General features: G+C 43.1%; 1 protein-coding gene and 1 non-coding gene across 2 annotated transcripts in view; one reads left to right on the top strand and one right to left on the bottom strand.

Annotated features, from left to right (window-relative positions):
* Positions 1-501: 501 nt before the first annotated feature.
* trnae-uuc lies at positions 502-573 on the bottom strand. Its single transcript has one exon. It is a non-coding gene; the product is annotated as a tRNA-Glu (tRNA).
* Positions 574-15147: 14574 nt separating this feature from the next.
* Positions 15148-21962, top strand: part of onecut3a (one cut homeobox 3a) — a 15486-nt gene continuing 8671 nt past the window's right edge. The window contains exon 1 of the mRNA XM_046050159.1: positions 15148-16186. Coding sequence (XP_045906115.1) covers positions 15148-16186 — 1039 coding nt within the window. The remainder of the gene's footprint in view (positions 16187-21962) is intronic.

Here is a 21962-nt window from a genome sequence, read left to right as displayed (position 1 = left end):
GGAAGAAGGATGCCGTCTGATAGACTCAGACTCGGATGTGGTTTCACCCAATTAAGTTACTGGCTCCCCAGACGGTACCTAGACGGTACCGAGTTGAACAAGAAGGGATGAGGGGATGAGTGGGTGAAGGGATGAGTGGAGGAAGGGGATGAGGGGGGAAGTTGAATGTTTGAAGGGAAGGGAAAGGGAGGGTGGGTCGAGCAATCTGAGACAAACGAGGCTAGCTGAGTAGCACAGGTCACCTTGTCAGGTGATTAGAGGTGTGGTTGAGGCGCGGCTCCGCTCCCGAACCTTAGTTAACAATTTAACTTCATAAAAATCAAGAGAAATGTATCTTTCATTACATTCATTTGACTCTTTCATCCAAAGGGAGATATTTGGTGTTGAGCAACACCTTGACATAGCTTGAGCAGCTGGGAACTGAACCACCAAACCTATAATTACTGCTTGATAATTCTTAGTTTTGCATGAACCATCGAGGCTGAAAACAACCAGGCCATCTTCCCATACCGGGAGTTGAATCCGGGCCACCTGGGTGAAAACCAGGAATCCTAACCGCTAGACCATATGGGGTTACTTAATCCCTTTTCCCCCTGTGTCCCCAGTAAATCAACAGAACTATACACAATTTTAGAGGGACAATTCCTTTGATAGAAAGTAGTTTCCAAAATAGGCGAAAATCTCAAAACCTGGGCAAATAAAATTAGAATGATCTGCATTGCTGCATGTAGCACCATCACAGTTTTGTGAGAAACACTTTAATACCTTGTAAGACAATATACTACCAACAGACTTTATATAAGAGTTAACATAGCCATTTTCTCATTGTATGAGAAGTGCTGCTCTTACTGGCCTTTTCATGTCCTATAGTGGATGAGCTCCATTTACAGTTTGATGCAGATGAACTACTGTTGTCATGACTAGGTTTGGTTTTGTAAGGTGAGTTTGGTTGTGTTTAAATATTTAGGGAAGGCTTAACCTCACTTGCGACGTGTCCCAAATCCATACTACATTCTACTCATATACATGTTGTACTATTTACAGTCCTAATAGTCATCATATACTGTTTTAGCATAAGTAAAAAACAAAATTAATATACGTTCTCTTTTTATACTTAACATGCAACTAATGATGCAATACCTGCAACGTAAAGTATTTTTTTGTTCTCCAAGGTCTTTCTGGAGCCCTATGACTACCACCCACAGTTCATTTTATTATTATATATTATTATTCCTTGTGAATGCAGCTTCTCCATTATTTCTGTGCATTGCATTGTGGGAGAATATTTTGCATTAACAGCCCACTCAACCCTATTTAGTTTGCCTATGGTCTAGTTAGAGTTCATGGTGCTTCTTTAAGTCACTTTTCCAGTATTAATAATAATAATAAACTTAATTTGTATAGCACCTTTCATTTCTTGTTCATAAAGACCACACACCACATGCTCAAAACTTGCAAAGAATTAGTGTGTAGAATCAACTTGGTACAGAGAAGTGCTCTAGCTGTTTGGCATTTATTTTTCTTGCATCACTCCTGTCATTCTACATACTGTTTTATGTGTATGTTGTAAAGACTAAGGTCATTGTATTTGGTGCAACTGGGCTCAGTCCTTCTTTTGTTTAATGCATCTTAGTGTTCAACATTAAGCCAAGCAGCTGAAGAGATCCTTGTGACATGACCTCCCTCTCCATCATGCTTTAGCATAAAGCAAATGGCAGTTCTCAAGTGACCAGACAAAACTGTGCAGAAATAGAGATATAATATACACACTGCGTGGGCTATGGATTGCAGAATGTGAGAACACTGCATGAGTCAATACCTAAATGAAGAAAGATGCTGATGTGAACATAGATATATGACTCATATCTGTAAGAGTTGACATGCAGGCAGGCAGGTTCATGAATCTTAATAATCAGAGATGAGAAGCAAGTAGGTTGGATGGTATTACCAAGATATGTCAGCGTAATGACATGTGAGTATTTAAAACAAATAGTCACATTGACAGCGATGGATACGAGACCCTGACCAACTGGTGCCAAACCACCGCTTCTCTCTCCCATCCCCTCCCTTTCCTCCTCAAAACCTGTGAGGTAGAAAATAGGGAGATATGAAGAGGTGGGGATGGAGGGAGATAAGCTGAGGTGGAGATAGAGACAGGTGAAAGAGGTTAGGGTCATAGCACATGCTCCTCTTGGCCTTCTCTCGCCAATGTTGTTTTATTAGCCCTGTCAGATTGTAATTTGCCCAACGGTAAACATACAGAACGGGCTTAATTAAGAATTTTTGAACGGGGATACGGTCAAGTCCGGAAACATTAGAGAGATGCAACCGGGTGTCGTAAAGATTGATTGAGACGGAGGATGGAAGGACATGGTTAAAAACAGAGGGTGGAGGGAGGGGGGACGGGAGTGGTGTGTATGTTACAACGGAGGGGTATTCTTGTGTTGCTCAGGGCAGTAGGGTGAGATAAGTTTGGAAAGATAGGGACAAACGATTTTTAATGCATTAACAACCCGGCTGTGCGAGGCAATAACAAGGACAAGATCAGCGTTAAAATGTTTGACATCCTGCTTCGAGATCAATGAGTCCCCGGACAGGGCACACAGACGTAAGCCACGTATACACCTCAACTACCGGCACAGATAACACACACACACAAACACACACACACACACCAACCTTAACAGGGCACAGAGCATGTGGGTGGGTGCATGAGTTAACAGCCTTCAAACCCCAGGGCAATGTGTAGAAAATAAAAAACAATACCTATATCCATAACAATATCCGCAGGTAAAAGCATCCTTAAATCAAAACAGAGAGGGGGAGCATCTGGAGTTGATTGTTGAGAGCTGCGTGGACTACGTAAAAGCCCAGCAAACTAAAAGAGTAATGAGCCTATCCATATCTCCCTGTGGACCTTAAGTTTGCATTCAATACATTATTTACAGCTGAATTTTTACTGAGGTATAGGTTCCTCTCAGGGGTGTTTACAGACTAGTGCTTTAACTGCTTTCCATTGCCTGCAGTTGACTTGAGCAACCTTCAGAAGTAATGCTTCCAAGCTTGTTTCTCCATGTTTACAAGCCTGTATATGTATGTTTCAAATGAAGCTCTGAGTCATTTAAATAGTGCTGTAGGATGTTCTCACAAGTGAAAGTAGCACTCTGTTTTTGGTTTGCCAAATACACAGTATAATAAAAGTACTTGCTTTTTGTGCACAGGCCTAAAATTGACATACCCAAAATAACCTGCCTCCTGCTCGGAACCCCTTTTAATAACAGTATGATTCTGGGCTCTTATGAAAGGTAACTCTGGAGTTCACTATCAACTATCAATGAGCAAGACTTAGTCTAAGTGATAGGGAAACTAATTTAAAACACTTTTGCTTTTGGTGTTCTGTTTAAGTTGCACTCCCGTTACAAAATAAGCAACTGTTGTTGTCACAGTGTTAGTGAGATATTAAAAATGTTATAGATTTGAGACACTTTGTGTTTTCAAGGCATGTACATTTTGTCACACTTGTGTGAGGAATCAACCTCTGCTTTCCCAACAAAGATGACAAACTCCCTCCCCAGTCCACATGCAGACTGCTGCTTAACATACTGTATGTGGACATGTAAAGGCCGATGCTTATATAGACATGGGCTATGTTTATACTCTCTTGTAATAGAGACCTAGTTCTGCATTTTAAATCACATGTAGCTTAAATAATATGTTTTATGAACATGTGAACAGAAAAGTATGTGGAAATTTGTATTTTGTAGGGAAGAAATCTGATATGATTCCGAAACCTGATAATTAAAAGGCACCAACTGGGATTTTTAGGGTTGTGAGATTGCATACTCTTTTTTATCCTCTTTATTTTCTGAAGAGGGAGATAACGTGCTGGTAGTGCCCCGTTGTGGCTTGCAGGGTCCTGTCACTGCCCAACTTACCCTCCAGCTTGGGGGTTTATTCATGTTCCAGGTTTTCTATATGTAATTTGTATTCATTCAGATATTAGCAAGACCTACATTGTAATATTCAGAATATAAGATCATTATCATTGTTAAATGTAATACCAGTTGCAGGATTCTGGTGTAAATTATTTGTCTGTGTGCTGCTTTTAAAGCACTGTCTTCTAGATCTGAAGGATTTTTTTATAATAGGCCCCCCTCCTCTTCTTCCAGCCAGAATACACACAAGCTACTGTAGCCTGAGAAGTCCCTGCTCCCTTTGTCTTTGTAGTTCAGCAGCTCTAGTCCAAGATACTGTAACTTCTGGGAAATGGGGAGATCTCAGCTCTCTGCTCAGAGAGCAAGCAGAGACTCTTTCTCCATCTCTTTATGACGCGCTCTCTCTCTTTCTGTCTTTGTCTCTCTCTTTTCAAATAGACTATTTGTCATCTCTGAAATAGGGCATTTTAAAAATTCAACCTGGAGCAAACCCCCAACCTAACTCCCCCCTATTCTCACTCTCAATTCCCCAGACTCTGGCCAGCTACGATCAATAGCCTATTGATCAACTCTCTCCATTCCCATTACACGCCAGTACCAAAAGAGCCAACCATGTTCCCTGAAAAGCTGATCTGAAACATATTTGCAAAGGTTTCTCTAATTTCAGCGGGTTATTAAATGCACAGTGTATGAGTGCTTTGGTGCTCTGTGAGGTTGAGTGGTGAAAGTGGCTGAGAAAGGACCCCAGTAAATGCAGTTACCTTTTAATTGAAAGGTATTGCACTGAAGTAAAGTAGAGTATGGTTCTCCACTTAAGCAAAATAGGAAAGGCGAGAGCATTACCACATACGTAGAAAGTCATTCTTTTCCCAGTTGTTTCTCCTTCGTTTCTCTACCCCGCCCTCTGTCTTTTTCCTCTCTCATTCTTGCTGTCTCTCTCTCTCTCCATAGACAATGCTACAGGCAAAATCAATACTGGAAAGGAAAAAAAAGAAGGCATATTTTTAGCCTGTTATTATATGAGCTGGATGAGGAAAACAGTGTTTGTGGGAAAGACAGAAATGCCAAGGTGCTGATAAGAGAAAAATTGGGTGGGAGAGATACAAAAGAAAAGAAAGTGTGAGAATGATGGTGGCGAGCTGCGTAAGGAAGAGTCTAATGGAGATGGATCAAACGAAGGTGGAGATAAGATGGGGTAACTGTGAGAAAATGGCTGATGTCTTGACCAGGGATGTAGATCTGTGTAGCCAGCAGGAAGATGGCTGCAAAAGATGTCTTGGTGGGGGTTTTGGGGATGTCTAATCTGTTAAAACAAGAACAGATTCATGTTATCTAAACACAACAACTCATTTAGATGTCCCACATTTCATGTACACGTGTGTGGAGTTTAATCAGTCTTTGTCTGCTTTGCACATCTGCAAATGAGCACTAAATCATGTTTCTAGCACACAGTGCTATTAATACCTTCTTATGCAGCTTTCCTCCACTTCTCTGTGCGTTTGTGTTCTCTGTGGATTGCTCTATACGCTGACTACACCACGGCCCTCACTTTCACTCCTGCTGCCAATGGCTTTCTGATGGACTCCCTCTCCCTAACCTCTTTTCGGGCTCACCTCTGCACTGCTGTCAGTCAACCTCCAACCCTGATCCCATTGGCTGGAGATGCTCTGTTGATCAAATGGCGGGGCCATGCAATTGGCCAAAGAGCTCAGGGGGGAAGGAAGGAATTGATTTATCTGTGGTATTAGGGGATCAATTAATCCCCATTGTGTGTGCCAGCACAGATAGTCCGATGTGTCTTATTTGCTATGGCTTGTTTCTGCTCGGCCAAGATAAGACTCTCTCCCATCACTTCCCTCTATGAGCAACAAATCAAATCAAATCGAAAAGGATGACGGCACGCAGAGGGTTCCTCCCCAGGCTGTGGCTGGCTGATCACAATAAGGGAAGGCCATCAATATGAAAAGTAGTCTGTGCAGAATAAATGCCGCTCATTTGAGGGCTGAGATGTCTGCCTTGTTGCCATGACAATCCAGGGCGAGGATATAAACATCTTAAATAACTTGAGTTGTCTCATGACCCCACTTACAATTGATCAATGACATTGAATTCAAATAAGATGAAAATACAGTGTGCATACAGCTAGAGCTACAACGATTAAAGGATAGGTTCAAGTCCTTCTTAAAACAATGCTCACATGTCCATATGTGTATTGAAATAATTCTCTGTAAAGTTTGTACTAAAAACAGCTCAGACTGCAGAAGCCTCATATGAGCTTTGGCTAAACATTAGGGTGCGCTTCTGCACAGAACGAGGAGTGTACATTTTGTCCCTCATCACTTACATTAAAATTGCATTAAGAAGGGATGTCTTCAAGTCCAGCATGGATGTTAGAAATGATCACAGCCATCGATAACTCTTTCAGTGTACATCTGTGCATGTTTTAAGATATAGGTTTGAAAAAAGGTGAACCTGTCCTTCAATCAATTAGTGATCCGCCGTAAAATAATAGGCAACAATTAAATAATTTTTCAAGCAGAAATGGCCACTCTCAGCCTCTTAAACATAAAGATGTCCTGCTTTTCTTTTTTTGTTTGAGACTATTGGCCAGACAGAACATGACATTTGAAGACATCACCTCAAGCATGCGGTGGGCATTTTTCACTATTTTATGACCAAACTCTGAAACAATGAATCAAACACAATATTTGAAAGATGAATCGACAATAGAAAAAACTGTTAGTTGCATCCCTACGTACAGCATCTTAATCGTATAGGATGCGCATAAAGAAATAGCACCAAACACTGCAACATACTGTACCGCACATTTCTGAGTGGGAAAGCAATCATAGCTGGGGGAGGAAGGGAGAAGGGTTCAATGGGCCGATACTTGCCGAGACTTACTCTAAGATGACAGTGAAAAGAAAAGGTAAAAGAGACTAGGATAGAAGTGGGTGCTAATTCCTACTTTTCAGTTTAAATAAAGATTGGAGCTGGATAAAAGCCATTAAGGGAGAAATCAGACAGGGCATGCTATGTAGGACAAGAGCTGACTGCAGGGAGGTGAGTGGTGGGATCGATACTCAGTCGATGCGCTCAACACCCAGCTCTGCACACATACACACACACGCAGAGGGGCATGTAGTATTGCCGGGCATCTGCATGTTTGTGTGTGTGTGTGTGTGTGTGTGTGTGTGTGTGTGTGCGTGCGCGGCAGTGACTAATGGAGAAAGAGAGAGAGCCCGGAGAGAAAGAGTGCATGCAATGTACAATTAACTCTCTTTTGAGTGGGGGAATATTAAACACAGGCTGCTTGTGCAGGCTGTAATTTGTAGTGATAAAAGTATTAAAGCAAAGCACTTGGACAAAGATGGAAGGGTGGACAGCTGCAGAGATGGATTTATTTTCGGAGGCACGATACAGTTAACAAAGATAGATGTTTCAAAAGAGCGTCTTCAGCCCAAACCGGAGCCTCAATACCACTGCAATCACTCTGCATTCTGTCCTCCTCTCTTCTCTCTTCCTCCTCTTCTACTTCTTTCCCTATTTCTTTTACCCTCTCCCTCCCTTCTCGTGCTCTCCCCCCTGCCTCCCTGCCTCTCTCCTTCTCTCTCTGTAGAATTGATCGACTATGTCTCCTCAATCCATCTCTCCCTCTGTCGCTTAGCAACGGGTGCTCTATCGGGTGTGGAGGGTGGGAGTTTCACTAGGGGAGGGGTGGGTGGGTGTTTGGGAGGAAGAGGGGGTGGTGGGGGGCACGCACGGGTGGGTGGTGGGGGGTTAAGCAAAAGCCAATTGTACTTGATTCCACATTTATTCTGACTGATACATGTTTCCCTTTCATACTCTGTCTGTGAGGTTTTACTACTCTGCGGATAAATATTTTAAAAAAAAACAGATTTACAAGATAACAAAATGATTCTGGCAGAGAGGTTTTTCACTATTTATTCCATCTCATAAAAACATTTGCTGCAGTTGTAGCACACCGAAAAATGTTTGGTATTGGAGCCAGGATGACTACTAGTAGGTCACTGCTTCTGTTTCGTGGATCTGAATGTTACAAATCCGACTGAGCAGTCCATCACTTTCCCTGAAGCTGTGTCACTGTTTCATACAGTGAGCCGTCTCTGTGAAAAATACAAAAGCGCACTGGTGTGAGCCTTTAAATTTATCTACGCCTCCTTCTTTCTGTTTCCACAACACGGCAAAAAAACTTCCAGGGTTTTTTTTTTGGCTTATAAACACTTCACGCATATTTGTGCTGTTTCTTTTAAACATTCTACATCTGCTGATTACAACACCATTGCTTTTAAAGGTGCAGGGTTATAATTAACACTTTTTTTGGTGTGTTATAGCCTACCAAATATAAAGAAGTAAAATACACTACAATGTGAGGAATACAATAAACCCCTGTGACCATGAAAATTATTGCTGTGCACGAATGCATGAATATAACTTGAAACAAAAGGCTGTTTAAAGTGGTCTATGTAAAACCCCCCGAATTAACATGCATAGGGGAATAAGAACACGCGGTGTGCAAGGAGCATTGTTCTGTTTTTAAGACTTTATCCTTTTGATCTACACTTACTGTCTGATCCCCTTTGAGGTAGATGTGTAGGCCATTCTTTAAGCCTAATAAATCCAGCGTTAGCAGTACTTAAGAAGGGAAAAAGCTGTGTGGTTTAAAACCAGGAGGGCAGGGGGAGAAGAACAATGAATAATGCTCTTAACTAGCTTGTGAGATAATACACACACATTACAATCTATAATCATTCTAATCTACAGTGAAGCAGAATAAATGTATACATATTAGGGCCTTGACTCAGAGCTGGAATCATATACATCCATGATCCAAACTATAATCACTTCAATCCTGAATCCAAATGGACAGAAGCATAAATATGTTTGTGTGTGTGCGTGTGCGTGTGCGTGTGTGTGTGTGTGTGTGTGTGTGTGTGTGTGTGTGTGTGTGTGTGTGTGTGTAAAGAATCCTAAATTGACAATATATAATTATACATTTGCATGACGTGCTAGCTTTCACTTAAATGCTTTCACATACACAATCTGGCAGACAAACGCTCACACACTTACACACAGTTATTCTACACTTATGTCGTCAGTCAAATACAGACAGTTGATGGGTTGAAAACACAAGATAAAACATAAAAAAAAATTGTCCAAAGCTGTTTTACAAAAGTTACAAAAGTAATGGCAGCAATACAATTCTGCAAAAACTACAGTTTACAATGGAGAATGAAACATACACAGTAGCCTATGTATGTCCAGAGTCACATAACACAGTTAATGACACATAATACACACACACAAACACACACACACACACACACACACACACTAAAAGTAATACAATTGAAAGTATTCTAAAACTTCTGTTAGCAGATTGATAAAACAGGAATAAGGCACATAAATATTATTTTCAATCCTCTCCTAACTTGAATTTTTTGGAAGTTAATAAAGCTTTTGTTCTCTCTATTTGTCCATAATTTTAAATATATTTTAATATGTTTATGAAAGAGCATTTTCACAGCAGTACAGCCTACTATACTATATTTAGGCTGTTTGAAGTGGGCCATGATGAAAACAATTACAATGAAATAAATTAAAAGAACTAATGGTTATCTTATTTTTATGTTACCTCTGAAGGTGCTATGACTAAAGTCACTTGCAGGCCCGATTCTCAAGTTTTAATTATCTTGTTTATCCTTTATGCTGCCATAAATGTATAAAATAAATAATAAATATCCAACCGTCTCATCAGCAGTTTGAGGCATCGCCAGAAGTTAGAGGTGCCCGAAAGAAACTGAAAAAGCGAGTTAATCCGTATAACATTTAGTAATCCAGCCCGATCGGATCGATGGTCTATTGAATGTGTTTGTGATTAGTAGCTATATTGATTACAGTGGCATCATGTGAACACACCTGAGTGATGGTTATTTCCCTAACAGCTTGTCAGAATCAAAATAAATCTGTAGGGCTTCAACTACCCTTTATGACAAATACATTTCTTATTTTTTAAATTTATTTAAAATTGTTATTGTTTCAAATTGCATTTCTTTTCGATAAATCACACAGTACACTTTGTCAAAATAGCTTTATGAACGACACAGATCCAAAAGTAAATACGTGTAAACAAAAAACTAACAGAATAAAAACACACCTTCATTTATTTTTCTTTTAATAACAATAAGTCGTTAATGGGCGTGTTTTCCTTCTTAACTATACTATAAAAAAAATATATCCAAATGTATTATATAACAATTTATGATATAAATAGATGAAGAAACATCTTACCGTGCTGATTATTGATTACAGTCTTGCGGAGGGCGTGCCAGGCTTATTTGGCACCTGTTGTCCTAAATATTTTTAGAGCCTGCTGTATTGAAAATCATCTATTTCTGCAAACGTTGACTTTCATTTTGAGTGAAACCAAGAGCAGAGAAAAGATGTGCGCCCAATTCTTTTTGCCAATCGATCAGACTGCGGATAGATCGATATGGCACCAGGGCTATTGATCACTACGGCCCTCTATTGCTGGGCGCTTTCAAATGCAAATGTGCCTAAATAATAATCTGTGGCAACACACTAATTCCTTAACAAACTGCAGGCAAACGTTTTACAAACACAGCGATTCAATGCGCAAGTGATTCTTTTTCTTTTCAACGTTTAGGCCTTTTAAATTTGGCCGCAGAGCTCTGGCTGTGAGACAAACAGTTTCAACAGTATGCAGCCGTTTAAAGATTTAACAGGACAAACAGGTAACACACAGAATGCAGGGTGACATTGATTTGGCCTGTAGCCTATTGAAACAGTTTGAAGGCAAAGCGATAAGTTAAAGGTCTAGTGACAATAATAAAAATAATTCACTTGACAACATCCACCCCCCCCCCCCCCCCCCCCCCCCCCAAAAAAAACCCCAGAATAAAAAAAAAGTGATTAGTAAATGAGTAATTAGTAATAACTATGAACGTTTCCACAATATAGACTATTGGGCATCTAATATAATGGGGATAGGCGTGTAAATCACACACACACGGTTACTTAAAGTAGAACCATAGGCAAACAAAGCAAATGTTTCTTTTTACCCCTAATAAGGTCATATCTGTGTGTGTGTGTGTGTGTATGTGTGTATGTGTGTGTGTGTGTGTGTGTGTATGTGTGTATGTGTGTGTGTGTATGTGTATGAGTGTGTGTGCGGAGGGGGGGGGGGGGGGGGGGGGGGGGATGAGAGCAGCAGCGCCCCGTCCCGCTGACTTGCTCAGAGGCCTGATCAATGCGACATTACTAAACACTGCTACTTAACTTTTGCCAATAGCGAGATTCAAGTAAATATACTTTAGAATACATTAAGCGTGATGCATCAGCCACGGAGTCATTCAAGAAGTCATGAAAAGATTAGTCTGTCTCTATCGAGTGATTCCTGAGAAAATAGACAAGCTTATACGGAGAGTTGGCAAACTCCAAATAGGCTACCTCTTATTAACACGCCGTGTTTCAGGTAAATAAAATTAAATAAAAAGAAAGTTTTGAGGGGAGTAAAAATTACATTTTTGGCGCCTGCCGCATTACAATATGTAGGCCTACCTGTGTTAAATGAAGTAAAAATGTTTGAAACACATTAAATCTAAACATCAATTTAAATGGGCCTAATATTAATAATAATAATAGTATTATTAATAATAAATATTTACAATACAACATTTACAATATAGGGACATAATATAGCCAATTGAATGGTGTGTTTCTTACACTGACAGTCTCCAGCACTCAGACAAATGAAAAGCTCAGCTTAAACTTTTCAGCTGAGAGCTATGTGGTCATTTCCTGTAATGAAACTGCCTGTTGAGACAGGTCAAACACATAACAGGATAGACCTAACTTAAGCCATTTTAGCAAAATGCGTTTTTGGCTCTATCGATCCTTCAGAAATGCATTGAGTGAAGCTCCGGGTTCAGCATTGATTAGTTGATCAGCAAACGACAGCAGTGCTTAAAGATAAAAACAAAATGCTTTGGGCCTAATAAAAGACTGATTTTAAAACAAGCTATACTCAGTGACCAAAGTCTTATATAAAATATGAAAACTTTTGGACATAGGATTTTATAGGCCTATTAACAACAGAGAAATTAAAACACACACAAAATAGACTTCTGCACACCGCAGTGTGTGTGTGTGTGTGTGTGTGTGTGTGTGTGTGTGTGTGTGTGTGTGTGTGTGTGTGTGTGTGTGTGTGTGTGTGTGTAAGTCGATGCCAACGTGGTGCTGAGGCCACCGCCTCGCCCGCTGTTAGTAATATGAAATAAATCACCGGGTTTCTGCGGCATCGCCCCAAACACACCGCAGATATCGACACAGTTAATATTTCATATTGTATTTGCCATAGGATATGCTTATTTAAGTATTCGAAAACAGTACATTAAAATACAAATTAAAACTAAGCTCTGGGCGGCCGCATAGATTTTTGGGGGGGTAAAATAGCTGGATTTACTTTGCATTCAAATTTTATTTTGGCTTGCTGAATGAACGATCTGACCAGGCTGCATAAAAGAGAAGAAAACAACATTGATTGAAAAAAAGGGGGAAAGTACACTGATCAGTTCCCCACGCCCTGTTGACCCCGCTGTTGTATCTGCGTTTATCAGTGTGGAGTTAACATGGCGCAGTGGCGCCCATAAAAAGAGAGAGGGAGAAGGGGAGCTGATGTGAAGTTTACAAGTTCTTGGTGAACGTATAAAACTTTTCAGCGCGTTGTTTTGGGTTGTAAACCCTAGTGAATTAGGAGCAAGGAGCCAGCAATGAAAGTTAACATCCATCACCACCGCGACCAATAAGCTGCTCTGGCCGGCTGGCTGAGCACAGATGACGGATTCGCTGCTGTGCGGGCTTCGGTAATTCATTTTCGATAGCAGTGGTTGCTGGGATCAATACAGGGACATTAACCCAAGCGGACACTGCTGCCCTCCTGATGGCACAAGCCAAAGCCACCATCCCCCGTTGGCAATCAGCAAAGACACAGTTTTTAGGGTCATTATTTGGGGAGTGAGGAGCAGTGTGCCAAGGCCTCTGATATCACAATTCATCAGTGAAATTATGGATGGTCTTGACCTCACAGTTGGTAAACACTGGTCAGGGAAATTATTTCATGCAATTTGCAAATGATTAGTGATGCCACTTCCTGGATTGTTAGACTATTTCCCCCCAGCTCCGGGTCGAAATGCTAATGGAACCATTTTACATAACATCGGTGTAAATGCCAAGCTTCTCACTTGGTAACAGTGTTCACATTGTTTGCACAGCAACCGAAGGCCTGCTGAGGGGCTGCTGTGGCAAGAGACACACACATCACACTCACAACTTCATAACAGATGCACACTCCATAGCTGTTCAGCATGTCTAAACATGTCACAGAGGTGTTGATGTTGTGATACCCCCCCCCCAGCATTCTCATGTGTCAGTACATCTCACCCTATAGAAAGCTGCACATACACTTGCTGGCCATAGCAATTATATACAGTAATACCAAATAATAACCCTGCAATAAATACTACACGTTTGTAATGATCAGGTTTTGTTGTGACAAATAGGGACAAATTCGCATGAGGCATCCTCTATTAATACAATATCACCACAAACTGCTGCTCGACTTATAGGCTGCAGGTTTCAACATCACCAGTTTTAAAAAGCTGAATATTGGTTATATTGCGTTGGTGCTCATGACATTGCATCCAACCCATAATAGGAAGCAATACCTGGACTAAAGTTACATTTACACGGTGTTTATAGCCCAAGTAAAACACATTTTTGATAACTTTAGTGCACTTTTACACACTCCTCAGTTTCCACCCAAAACGCGTGACTTATTCGTTAGCCCTTTACAAAATCCAATCCCTCGATCTTAACGCGCTGCTATATCGCATCCATATTGCGGGCTCCTGCAAAAGGCAGCACCCTATCGATGCATCTCCTGATCCATACATACTTTGACATTGATGGATTGCTGACCTGGATCGACGTCAGCGGGCAGTAAGTTTCGTACAGAAGTTTGGAAGGCAAGAAACATCATGTGAGAGTTTATGTGAGGGGGTTTTGATTCTCGCGGCCTGAATCGGAGGAGCAAAGATGCGAAAGGGGTCAGAATACTAGATATGATGAAATTAAACTCGACCGATTTATTCAGAAACATTTGCCCATGGGGGAAAAAAAGTTATGAGTGAAAGTTTAACGGCAAGACATTGGACAGAAACATTTGATCGTTTACTTTTCAGATTGTAAAAAGAGGGACGCAAATGCAATTTCAGTTGGACGCTGGTTGTCGTTTAAACGTATCAAAGGTCCACCACGCAGTCTGAAGCTGTGTCATCATGTTTTCAACTCTTTGTCATTTACATCTGTAAAAACAAAAAACAACTTTCAGTGGGCCTATGCATCAATAAGCATCTTACATTCATGAATAAAAAGAATAAAGGCGGAGGCTGTGAGCTGTGGCCTCCACTTCATCGGTTAGTTGTGGTTTTCTCATTACACTCGAGGCCTGATGTGACACATGTCAATTAATATTTAACCTTCAAGAGAGGCATCACATGTGTAGCTGGCGCCTGTTTTATCAGAGAAAACAAGGAGCGAGCCATTCTTATCCATCTGAGTGTAAATGTTGCACACACTGCAAAGGATTGCAGGCCGGTGTTTTATCTTAACAAGTGTCTAATGCAATCTTTTTCAGGAATTTGATGTTCTCTGTGCAGCACGAACAACCCATGACATAGGGGCCAGTGACGTCAGGTTGGCCCCAGACAGGGTGCGCGAGTGCGAGGAAACACTACGGGAGCGCGCACATGCGCACAGGCACAGTCTCATCTTAACATGAGCACGGGCGCGTCAATATACACACAGAGAGCAGAGCAGCGCTTTGGGTATAGTAGAAGGTGCTCTACAGTGGAAGAAACCCAGGCAGGCGCACCTTCACACACACTGAGCAGAGGTTTGCGGTACAGTTTGTGTGGCGGCCGGGACCCGATCTTTTAAAACCATGCTGGATTGACTGCGGAGGGGCAACTACAATCAATGGCTTGGCTTTGAAATCGTTCAAAATTTATTGGAAAGGAGTGTGAGATAGAGCGACAGTGAGAGAGGGGAGAGCAGCGAGGGAGAGAGCGAGAGAGTGGCGAGAGGGGTGGAAATAAAGATCCTTTCAAAGATGGAGCTTACAATGGAAAACATTGGAAATCTGCACGGTGTATCTCACTCCCATCAAACGAGCGACTTAATGAACTCCCCACACGCGCGCCAGTCGTCGGCGTCGCATCGGAACTTGGTGTCGCACGGGCGGTCAGCCATGGTGTCCAGCATGGCCTCGATACTGGAGGGAGCAGGGGACTATCGCACAGACCACGCTTTGTCTGGCCCCCTGCATCCGGCAATGACCATGTCGTGCGACTCCGGGATGAGCCTGAGCAGCACTTACACCACGCTGACGCCGCTGCAGCACCTGCCCCCCATTTCCACCGTCTCGGAGAAATTTCACCATCCACACCCACATGCTCACCATCATCCGGCGCACCAGCGACTCGCAGCCGGGAATGTCAGCGGCAGCTTCACCCTGATGAGGGACGACCGAAGCCTCGCCTCCATGAGTAACCTCTATGGCCACTACCCCAAAGACATGTCCGGCATGGGGCAGCCTCTGTCCCCTCTGTCCAACGGTCTGGGGTCTTTGCACAGCTCCCAGCAGACTCTCAGCGCCTATGGTCCTGGAGCTCACCTCTCTAATGACAAGATGATCTCCTCGGGGGGTTTCGAGTCCCACGCAGCCATGCTGTCCCGGGGCGAGGAGCACCTGACCCGAGGTCTCGGTGGCCACGGGGCCGGGCTCATGACCTCCTTGAACGGCATACACCATCACAGCCATCCGCACTCTCAGGCAAACGGGTCCATGCTGTCAGACCGGGACAGGCAGACGGTGGTGGGAGGCGGGCAGGGAGCTGGGTCAGGGCAGGTGGAGGAGATAAACACTAAGGAGGTGGCACAGCGAATAACAGCAGAGCTCAAGCGCTACAGCATCCCCCAGGCCATCTTTGCTCAGAGGATCTTGTGCCGGTCCCAGGGAACTCTGTCTGACCTGCTGCGGAATCCTAAACCGTGGAGTAAACTCAAGTCTGGCCGGGAGACGTTCAGGAGGATGTGGAAGTGGCTCCAGGAGCCCGAGTTCCAGCGGATGTCGGCGCTCAGGCTTGCAGGTGAGTGAGGAGACAGCTCCCAACCTGAGTGATGTGGAGGGATCAATTAGAAGTCAATGTGGCGAGACTGCCAATAGCTGCTCAAACAGACATTACTAGAAGTTATTAGTCGATTGTATCGAGTAAAACTTCATCATGACAGTTGGGGTGTTAAATGTTGGGGGGAAATCTATATTTTGATTGATGCAACAATCCTTGATAGTGTAAACACATGCTGTGCTACACTGGATGTGTTATAAACAAAAGAGTGGAAGCCTCTCTCAAAAGCAGACACGGTGCAAACGCCGTCTGCACATATGTGTTTGTTCTTACGCACATTTAGAGGTTTTACGCACGGACACAGCATGGATACACACACCCCTGTCCCTCTGGATCACTCTCTTTCCCTCTCACACACACGCAAACCAACAACAACAACAACACAGAAACAGACCAAACAAAGGGAATCAAAGAGGGATGTGACCAATATGTATTAGAGCTTGCAGCAATTACTTTAAAGGTCAAACTAATCTACACTTTGAGATCACTAAAGCTCAAATACTCAGTATTACTACCCACTAGTCAAATAAGCGCGTGGTAGCAAACAAGGATCGTCTGAGAGTCGGGGGAGCATGACCTCCTATAGATCAATATTTCAGGTCCAGGCGTCCCATTTCAGAGTAGCACACTGATAAATGATCGATTTGGACCCGAAAGACTGAGACGCAGACACATGCGTCTCTTCTCTGGCCTGTGTTGTCTCCTCTTCACTATATCGGACAATATCTCGTCTCCAAAGCTGGTCTAGGGCCTGTTTAGCCATTCTGAGGCTGAGCAATTGCGTCTTTTCAACACGTTTGAGATTATACATCTAGTCTCTAGACAGAAAGGACTGGGGCAGCGCGCTTGTTCAGTAAGAGACAAAGTGTGACACAAACCGTTACTGCCTCTCCATTTTCTCAGTCTGCATGGTTCGTCCCTTTCGGCCATCGTTTGGATTTTTATTGCGCAAAGATTATCACTCTGGACGCTGTGATTTGAACCCACATCCCCGCCCTCCCCTTTAAATCCTTTAACACTTACCACCTGATTAACAGGACGTAAATGAAAACGAGAGACGTCGCAGTGGGGTTAAAACAAAGATGTGAGTAAGAGGTCCCCTCTCATTGATGTTTCTGTAAAGGCCCAGTTTAGACGCGCTGCGCTTCCAAGCGTCAATCAGCTCATCTGTGTCGTATTTCAGCGAACAGTTCAATTAAGCAGATATAGTGGCATATTTTAGTTCCAGTCAATGCCCTATTGAAAAGCACTTAATGGCATGTAAATTGTTCCTTTGCGCATTTAGTGGGGTTCTGGTAAATAAAGATTTAAACACTCCACAATTGTCTCTTTAAGTGCCACTGCTGTTAAAGCTAATTGGGCTGTGGGGTTTTATATCTTCCAGCCGGCATCTGGATAACCCCCCCCGCCAATCCAATTGACATGTTGGAGTGGCATAGTCCTGTCCAGCGCACACCTACTGCACATTTTAATGTGGTCAGGCCCAGGGCAGCCTAGGTAAGGTGTGCACTGGGTTGTACATTGGAAATTAGGGCTGCTCTAAATATGTTTTCTGTCTTGAATCAGCGGATTTCCAGCATTAATTGTGTATTGTGCATTAACCTGTTGTCACAGAAACATCCACTTGGGCAAAATGACAAACGACTTGTATGTAAATGCACGGAGCAACATTTTACTTATTGCATTTAAAATCACCATTATCCTCGGTGCGCATGTGAGCTGGGAGTGGGAGTTGGGGGGTTGTGATGCTGAAAGTGAGGCTGGGCCATACTCGCTCGGCCACATCAATCAATAAATTCAAATTACTATTCCAAATTCATCACAGTCACACAAATCAATACAGCTGCCCTGCTTAGCTAATGTGAAAATGCCAGTGTCTGCACATACACATGACAATCTACCCCTGAAACGAAAAACAGAGCAGAGATGGGCATGTTTGGGGCCGGCTCTGTGCCCTTCACGCTTAGCATTTCCTAATGCCACGAGGGCAATGACCCACAGGCTTTCCCACCTATTGTGTTCTCTATATGCAGACCCATAACACCCAGGCCCAGTAAACAGCATCGTACCTTTGGCTTTCTTTTTATACATTTCTGAGCATCTTAAAGCACTACTGTATAAATAACTATGCATCTTAATTGTAAAGCTGCACAAGTAAGAAAGACACCCGTAAAGTGAGGTTTGGGAGGCATTTAAAGATCGCATTAACGATGAAAACAATTCGTCTTTGCATCTGTGTTGAATTCCACACTCCATCTCAATGTATTTGGTTGGGTCAATACAACCCTGATCGATAAGGATAGCCAGTGCATCTATCAATTATCCCGCCTCAGCACTCTCTCCCATTGGTCTCTCCCCCGGAGCTGAGGGGGGAGGGGTGCACCGGGAAAGGGGGGCAATGGGACAGCTGTTATTTAAAAAAAGCCATTGCACACCTTTTCTCTTCTGTAATCATGCTCCATTTGCTGTGCGTAATGCACTGTCACTCTTCTGTCCTATGGGGTTTGGGTTATGCAGTCATTCGGTTAGTATTTACGCCTGACACGTCTTTCCAGACAGATGCTGGACACCACAGAAAATATTCAATCACCAAACGTCCGGTAGCCTATATCCTCATATTTGGCGCGTTGTATTTTGCAGCAACATGAAGCGTGCTCCTGTTTCTCACTGTGGCACCAGCTACCATCTCCTACGTCTTCATTCTCTCGTGTGACAGTGATGAGGTGCCGTGGCTTCCCTCAAAAAAAAGCGCAGTTGGTTTATTACCATTTGAATGGCCGGAGCACGTGCCATGGAGCACAGGTCAAGACCCACAGGACACAGAGGGAAAACATTGTTGAGAATGAGGGTGAAAAGGCCTCTATTCATGTTTCAATTGACTACAGGCAGTTTACACAGGCATAATCCTGGAGCAATACTCCTCCCCATTCACCGCCCCCCTCACACTGCGCCCTTTCCCCTCGGCGCGTGCATCACTGCAATGACTATATTCATTTTCCTGGGTATATACTTTTTTCTTGAGTTGACCAGCTCCCTTCCTTACAGGCTATGCCTTTAAATTCTTATTTATTTGCATCAAGCTAACAAATGTGGAACATTGTTAAGAAATACGCCATTCATTATTGGTCCTCTGAAAATTAATTGATTAATCTAGGTATGCACGTTACCTAAGGAAGGTTACAAAGGGGTTTTTTTTATGTTCCCTCTACAAAGCATTTAGTACGAAGAAGCGCATGTTAGTTCATTCCTGTGGGTCAGTTTCACGGAGCTGTCCAGAGTGCTGAAATGTGCGTACATCCACGCACTTCTCTTTGTTTTGAGGACAGTTCAAGGTGGTGAACAGGAGCTTTCCCGATACATAGTTGCTAGCATTCTTGTAGGCCCTAAACACCATTATTTCATCCAACAGCTTCCACCCATCGATCAATATTACAATCCTCAATCGCGTCAATCACATCACCCTGCACCCTACTTTCCAGTCCAGCACGAAGCCAACCGGGGGTTCCATTTAAATTACACCTCTAGATTTTTTTGTGGGAGCTGCTGAATTCAATCCGGAGCTCGTCTTTATTTTGGGATACTCACCAAAAGTATCCAAGAGCAACAAAAATAGTCAGAAGTGGGTTCTTTTTTTTTGGCCATTTAAACCAGGATAATGGGTTTACTTGGATTGGGCATTAAGATGTGATTGATGCGTGTTAATCTTAAACAGTTTTTTTCCCCCTCCATGAAGAGATGGCTTGATGTTAGCCTGCGAAATGATCGATTGGTAGTTTAATAATTGATGTGTGAGGGGAAGATAGGGGGGTAAACAGTGCAGCTGCGGTTTCAGAGCCTCGTTGTTCGTTAAGCACAGCAACGTGTGCTGTAAGTACTGAGACACGCATGTACAAGCATCGCCTTTGAAATTCTCTGGTGGGAGAGCAACAGTCCTTTTCTTGAGGTTATAGCTCGAGGCTATTTTGTTTAAATCCCGGGTTCAGTGCAGCTCATTCTAGATGTAATGACATCTCACGCACTTGCATCATTACCCGAAAGCCGCTAATGAAGAGGTTGGCTGTATGTGGTGGAGGGTAAAGTCAATTAATTCAGCTTTACATTTGCATACATATTCATGTTGTAGGCTGATATGAATATTCATAAATGGATGCATTATGGGAAGTTGTAGCCTATGAGGAAAAACACCTACACATACACCCTAAATTATGTTTTTTTTTTTTTATCTAGATGACCTCAACTAGAGGCCGCAGTTCCAGTAAAGTTCTTATTTATAACTGCGTGTCTGCATAACACAGGACAATATCATAGCAGCAGCTACAGCCTGCATATGTGTCGCGTCTCTCCTGTGTGTATGTGATCGGGATGTAGAGTGCGTCTGCGCCACATTGTTAAGGCCGATCTGGCGAGCCCTGGATCTGTATCGATTTCCATTCCCCCGGCCTCTGCTTTCCATCTCTGGAGCTGCGCCATGCAGCCATGCAACCCCCTCCATCTCCACCATGCAACACCATTTCTCCCATTAACAACTCACCCTTCATAACACACAACAGAATGACTAATAAACGTGTGCTCTCACGCTGACTCGTTGCACACCTCGCCGCATGCTCCGGTCAAAACAGGCAAACAGCTGAACGGCTAAAATTTGAGAGGTTTTATGATTGCGTTCTATTTCTGTGAAGGAGACGGATTAGCAGCATGAGACGACTCAAAGTTCACAGACGGTTAACCTCTTTTCCTTCATTATACTTCCCACCCACACTCTGCCGCCCTGCACATGCTGTTCTGAACAAGTCGACCTTAATATTCAAAATAATGTAATTTTAATAGAAATCAAATTAGCGACAGAAGCAGGAGCCTGCACTGTATCCCACGTCTTCAACCATTTCTCTCTTAAGCCCCCCCCCCAACATACCTCGTTCCAATTCACACGGGGGGGGCGTGCTTAGCAATTATAAATGCAGTAAAGGTCTGGACTCTGTACAGTCTCGAATATCGTCTCTTCTATTTTAGATGATCAATTCATACGCTACTCCGTCGCCCCCTCGCCAAACCGGATCGATTGGAGAGAATGACCTTTAAATCAAATTGCTGGCAGAGTCGACTGAATGCACGCGGCTAGCGTCAAAGGGTTAATGGCACCGCGTGCGTCCCCCACCCCTCCCTTTCCACGCAAAAATACAAAGAGCCCAAACTTAATATTAATTAAGATGTCATCATTAGTCCTTGCGCTCTGTAGTCAAATGGCTGCAAAAAAGGATTTGAAAGTGCGGGACGAACGCTGTGTCAGTGTCTCTGTGTGAAGATGCCCTATGAAGAAACAAATCTTACTGTGGCTTTTGACCCGCTACAATCTGCAGCGGTTTACACAAGAGCCAAAGCAAGTGACGGTTCCAAAGGGCAGGCTGTTGTGCAATTAAAATGATGACCAGAGCAGCACATCAGCATTGTGTCGATGGCCCGCTGTTATGTAACGCCGGGATGCCCCCCCCCCCCCCCCCCAAAAAAACCCTGTCTGCTCCGTGCGTCCTGCCACAGATTCCCTTCTGCAAAATTTGACAGTTACAAAAGAATCAAGAGAGTTAGTTAGTTTTATCAAATTTGATTTTTCCTAAGCAAACATTTACCAGAGACAGTCAGGTAACTGGGATTGTGCATGTGTCGGATGTGTGATGCTTTGGGAAAGAAGTAAGGGATTACTTTTTATTGGGGGGGGGGGGGGGGGGGGGGGGGGGGGGGT

This window comes from Micropterus dolomieu, linkage group LG05, assembly GCF_021292245.1.
Source record: "Micropterus dolomieu isolate WLL.071019.BEF.003 ecotype Adirondacks linkage group LG05, ASM2129224v1, whole genome shotgun sequence".
In the NCBI taxonomy this organism is placed as follows: domain Eukaryota; kingdom Metazoa; phylum Chordata; class Actinopteri; order Centrarchiformes; family Centrarchidae; genus Micropterus; species Micropterus dolomieu.
The sequence above is the reverse complement of the archived record's forward strand: the minus strand, read 5'-3'. Positions and strand labels throughout refer to the sequence as shown.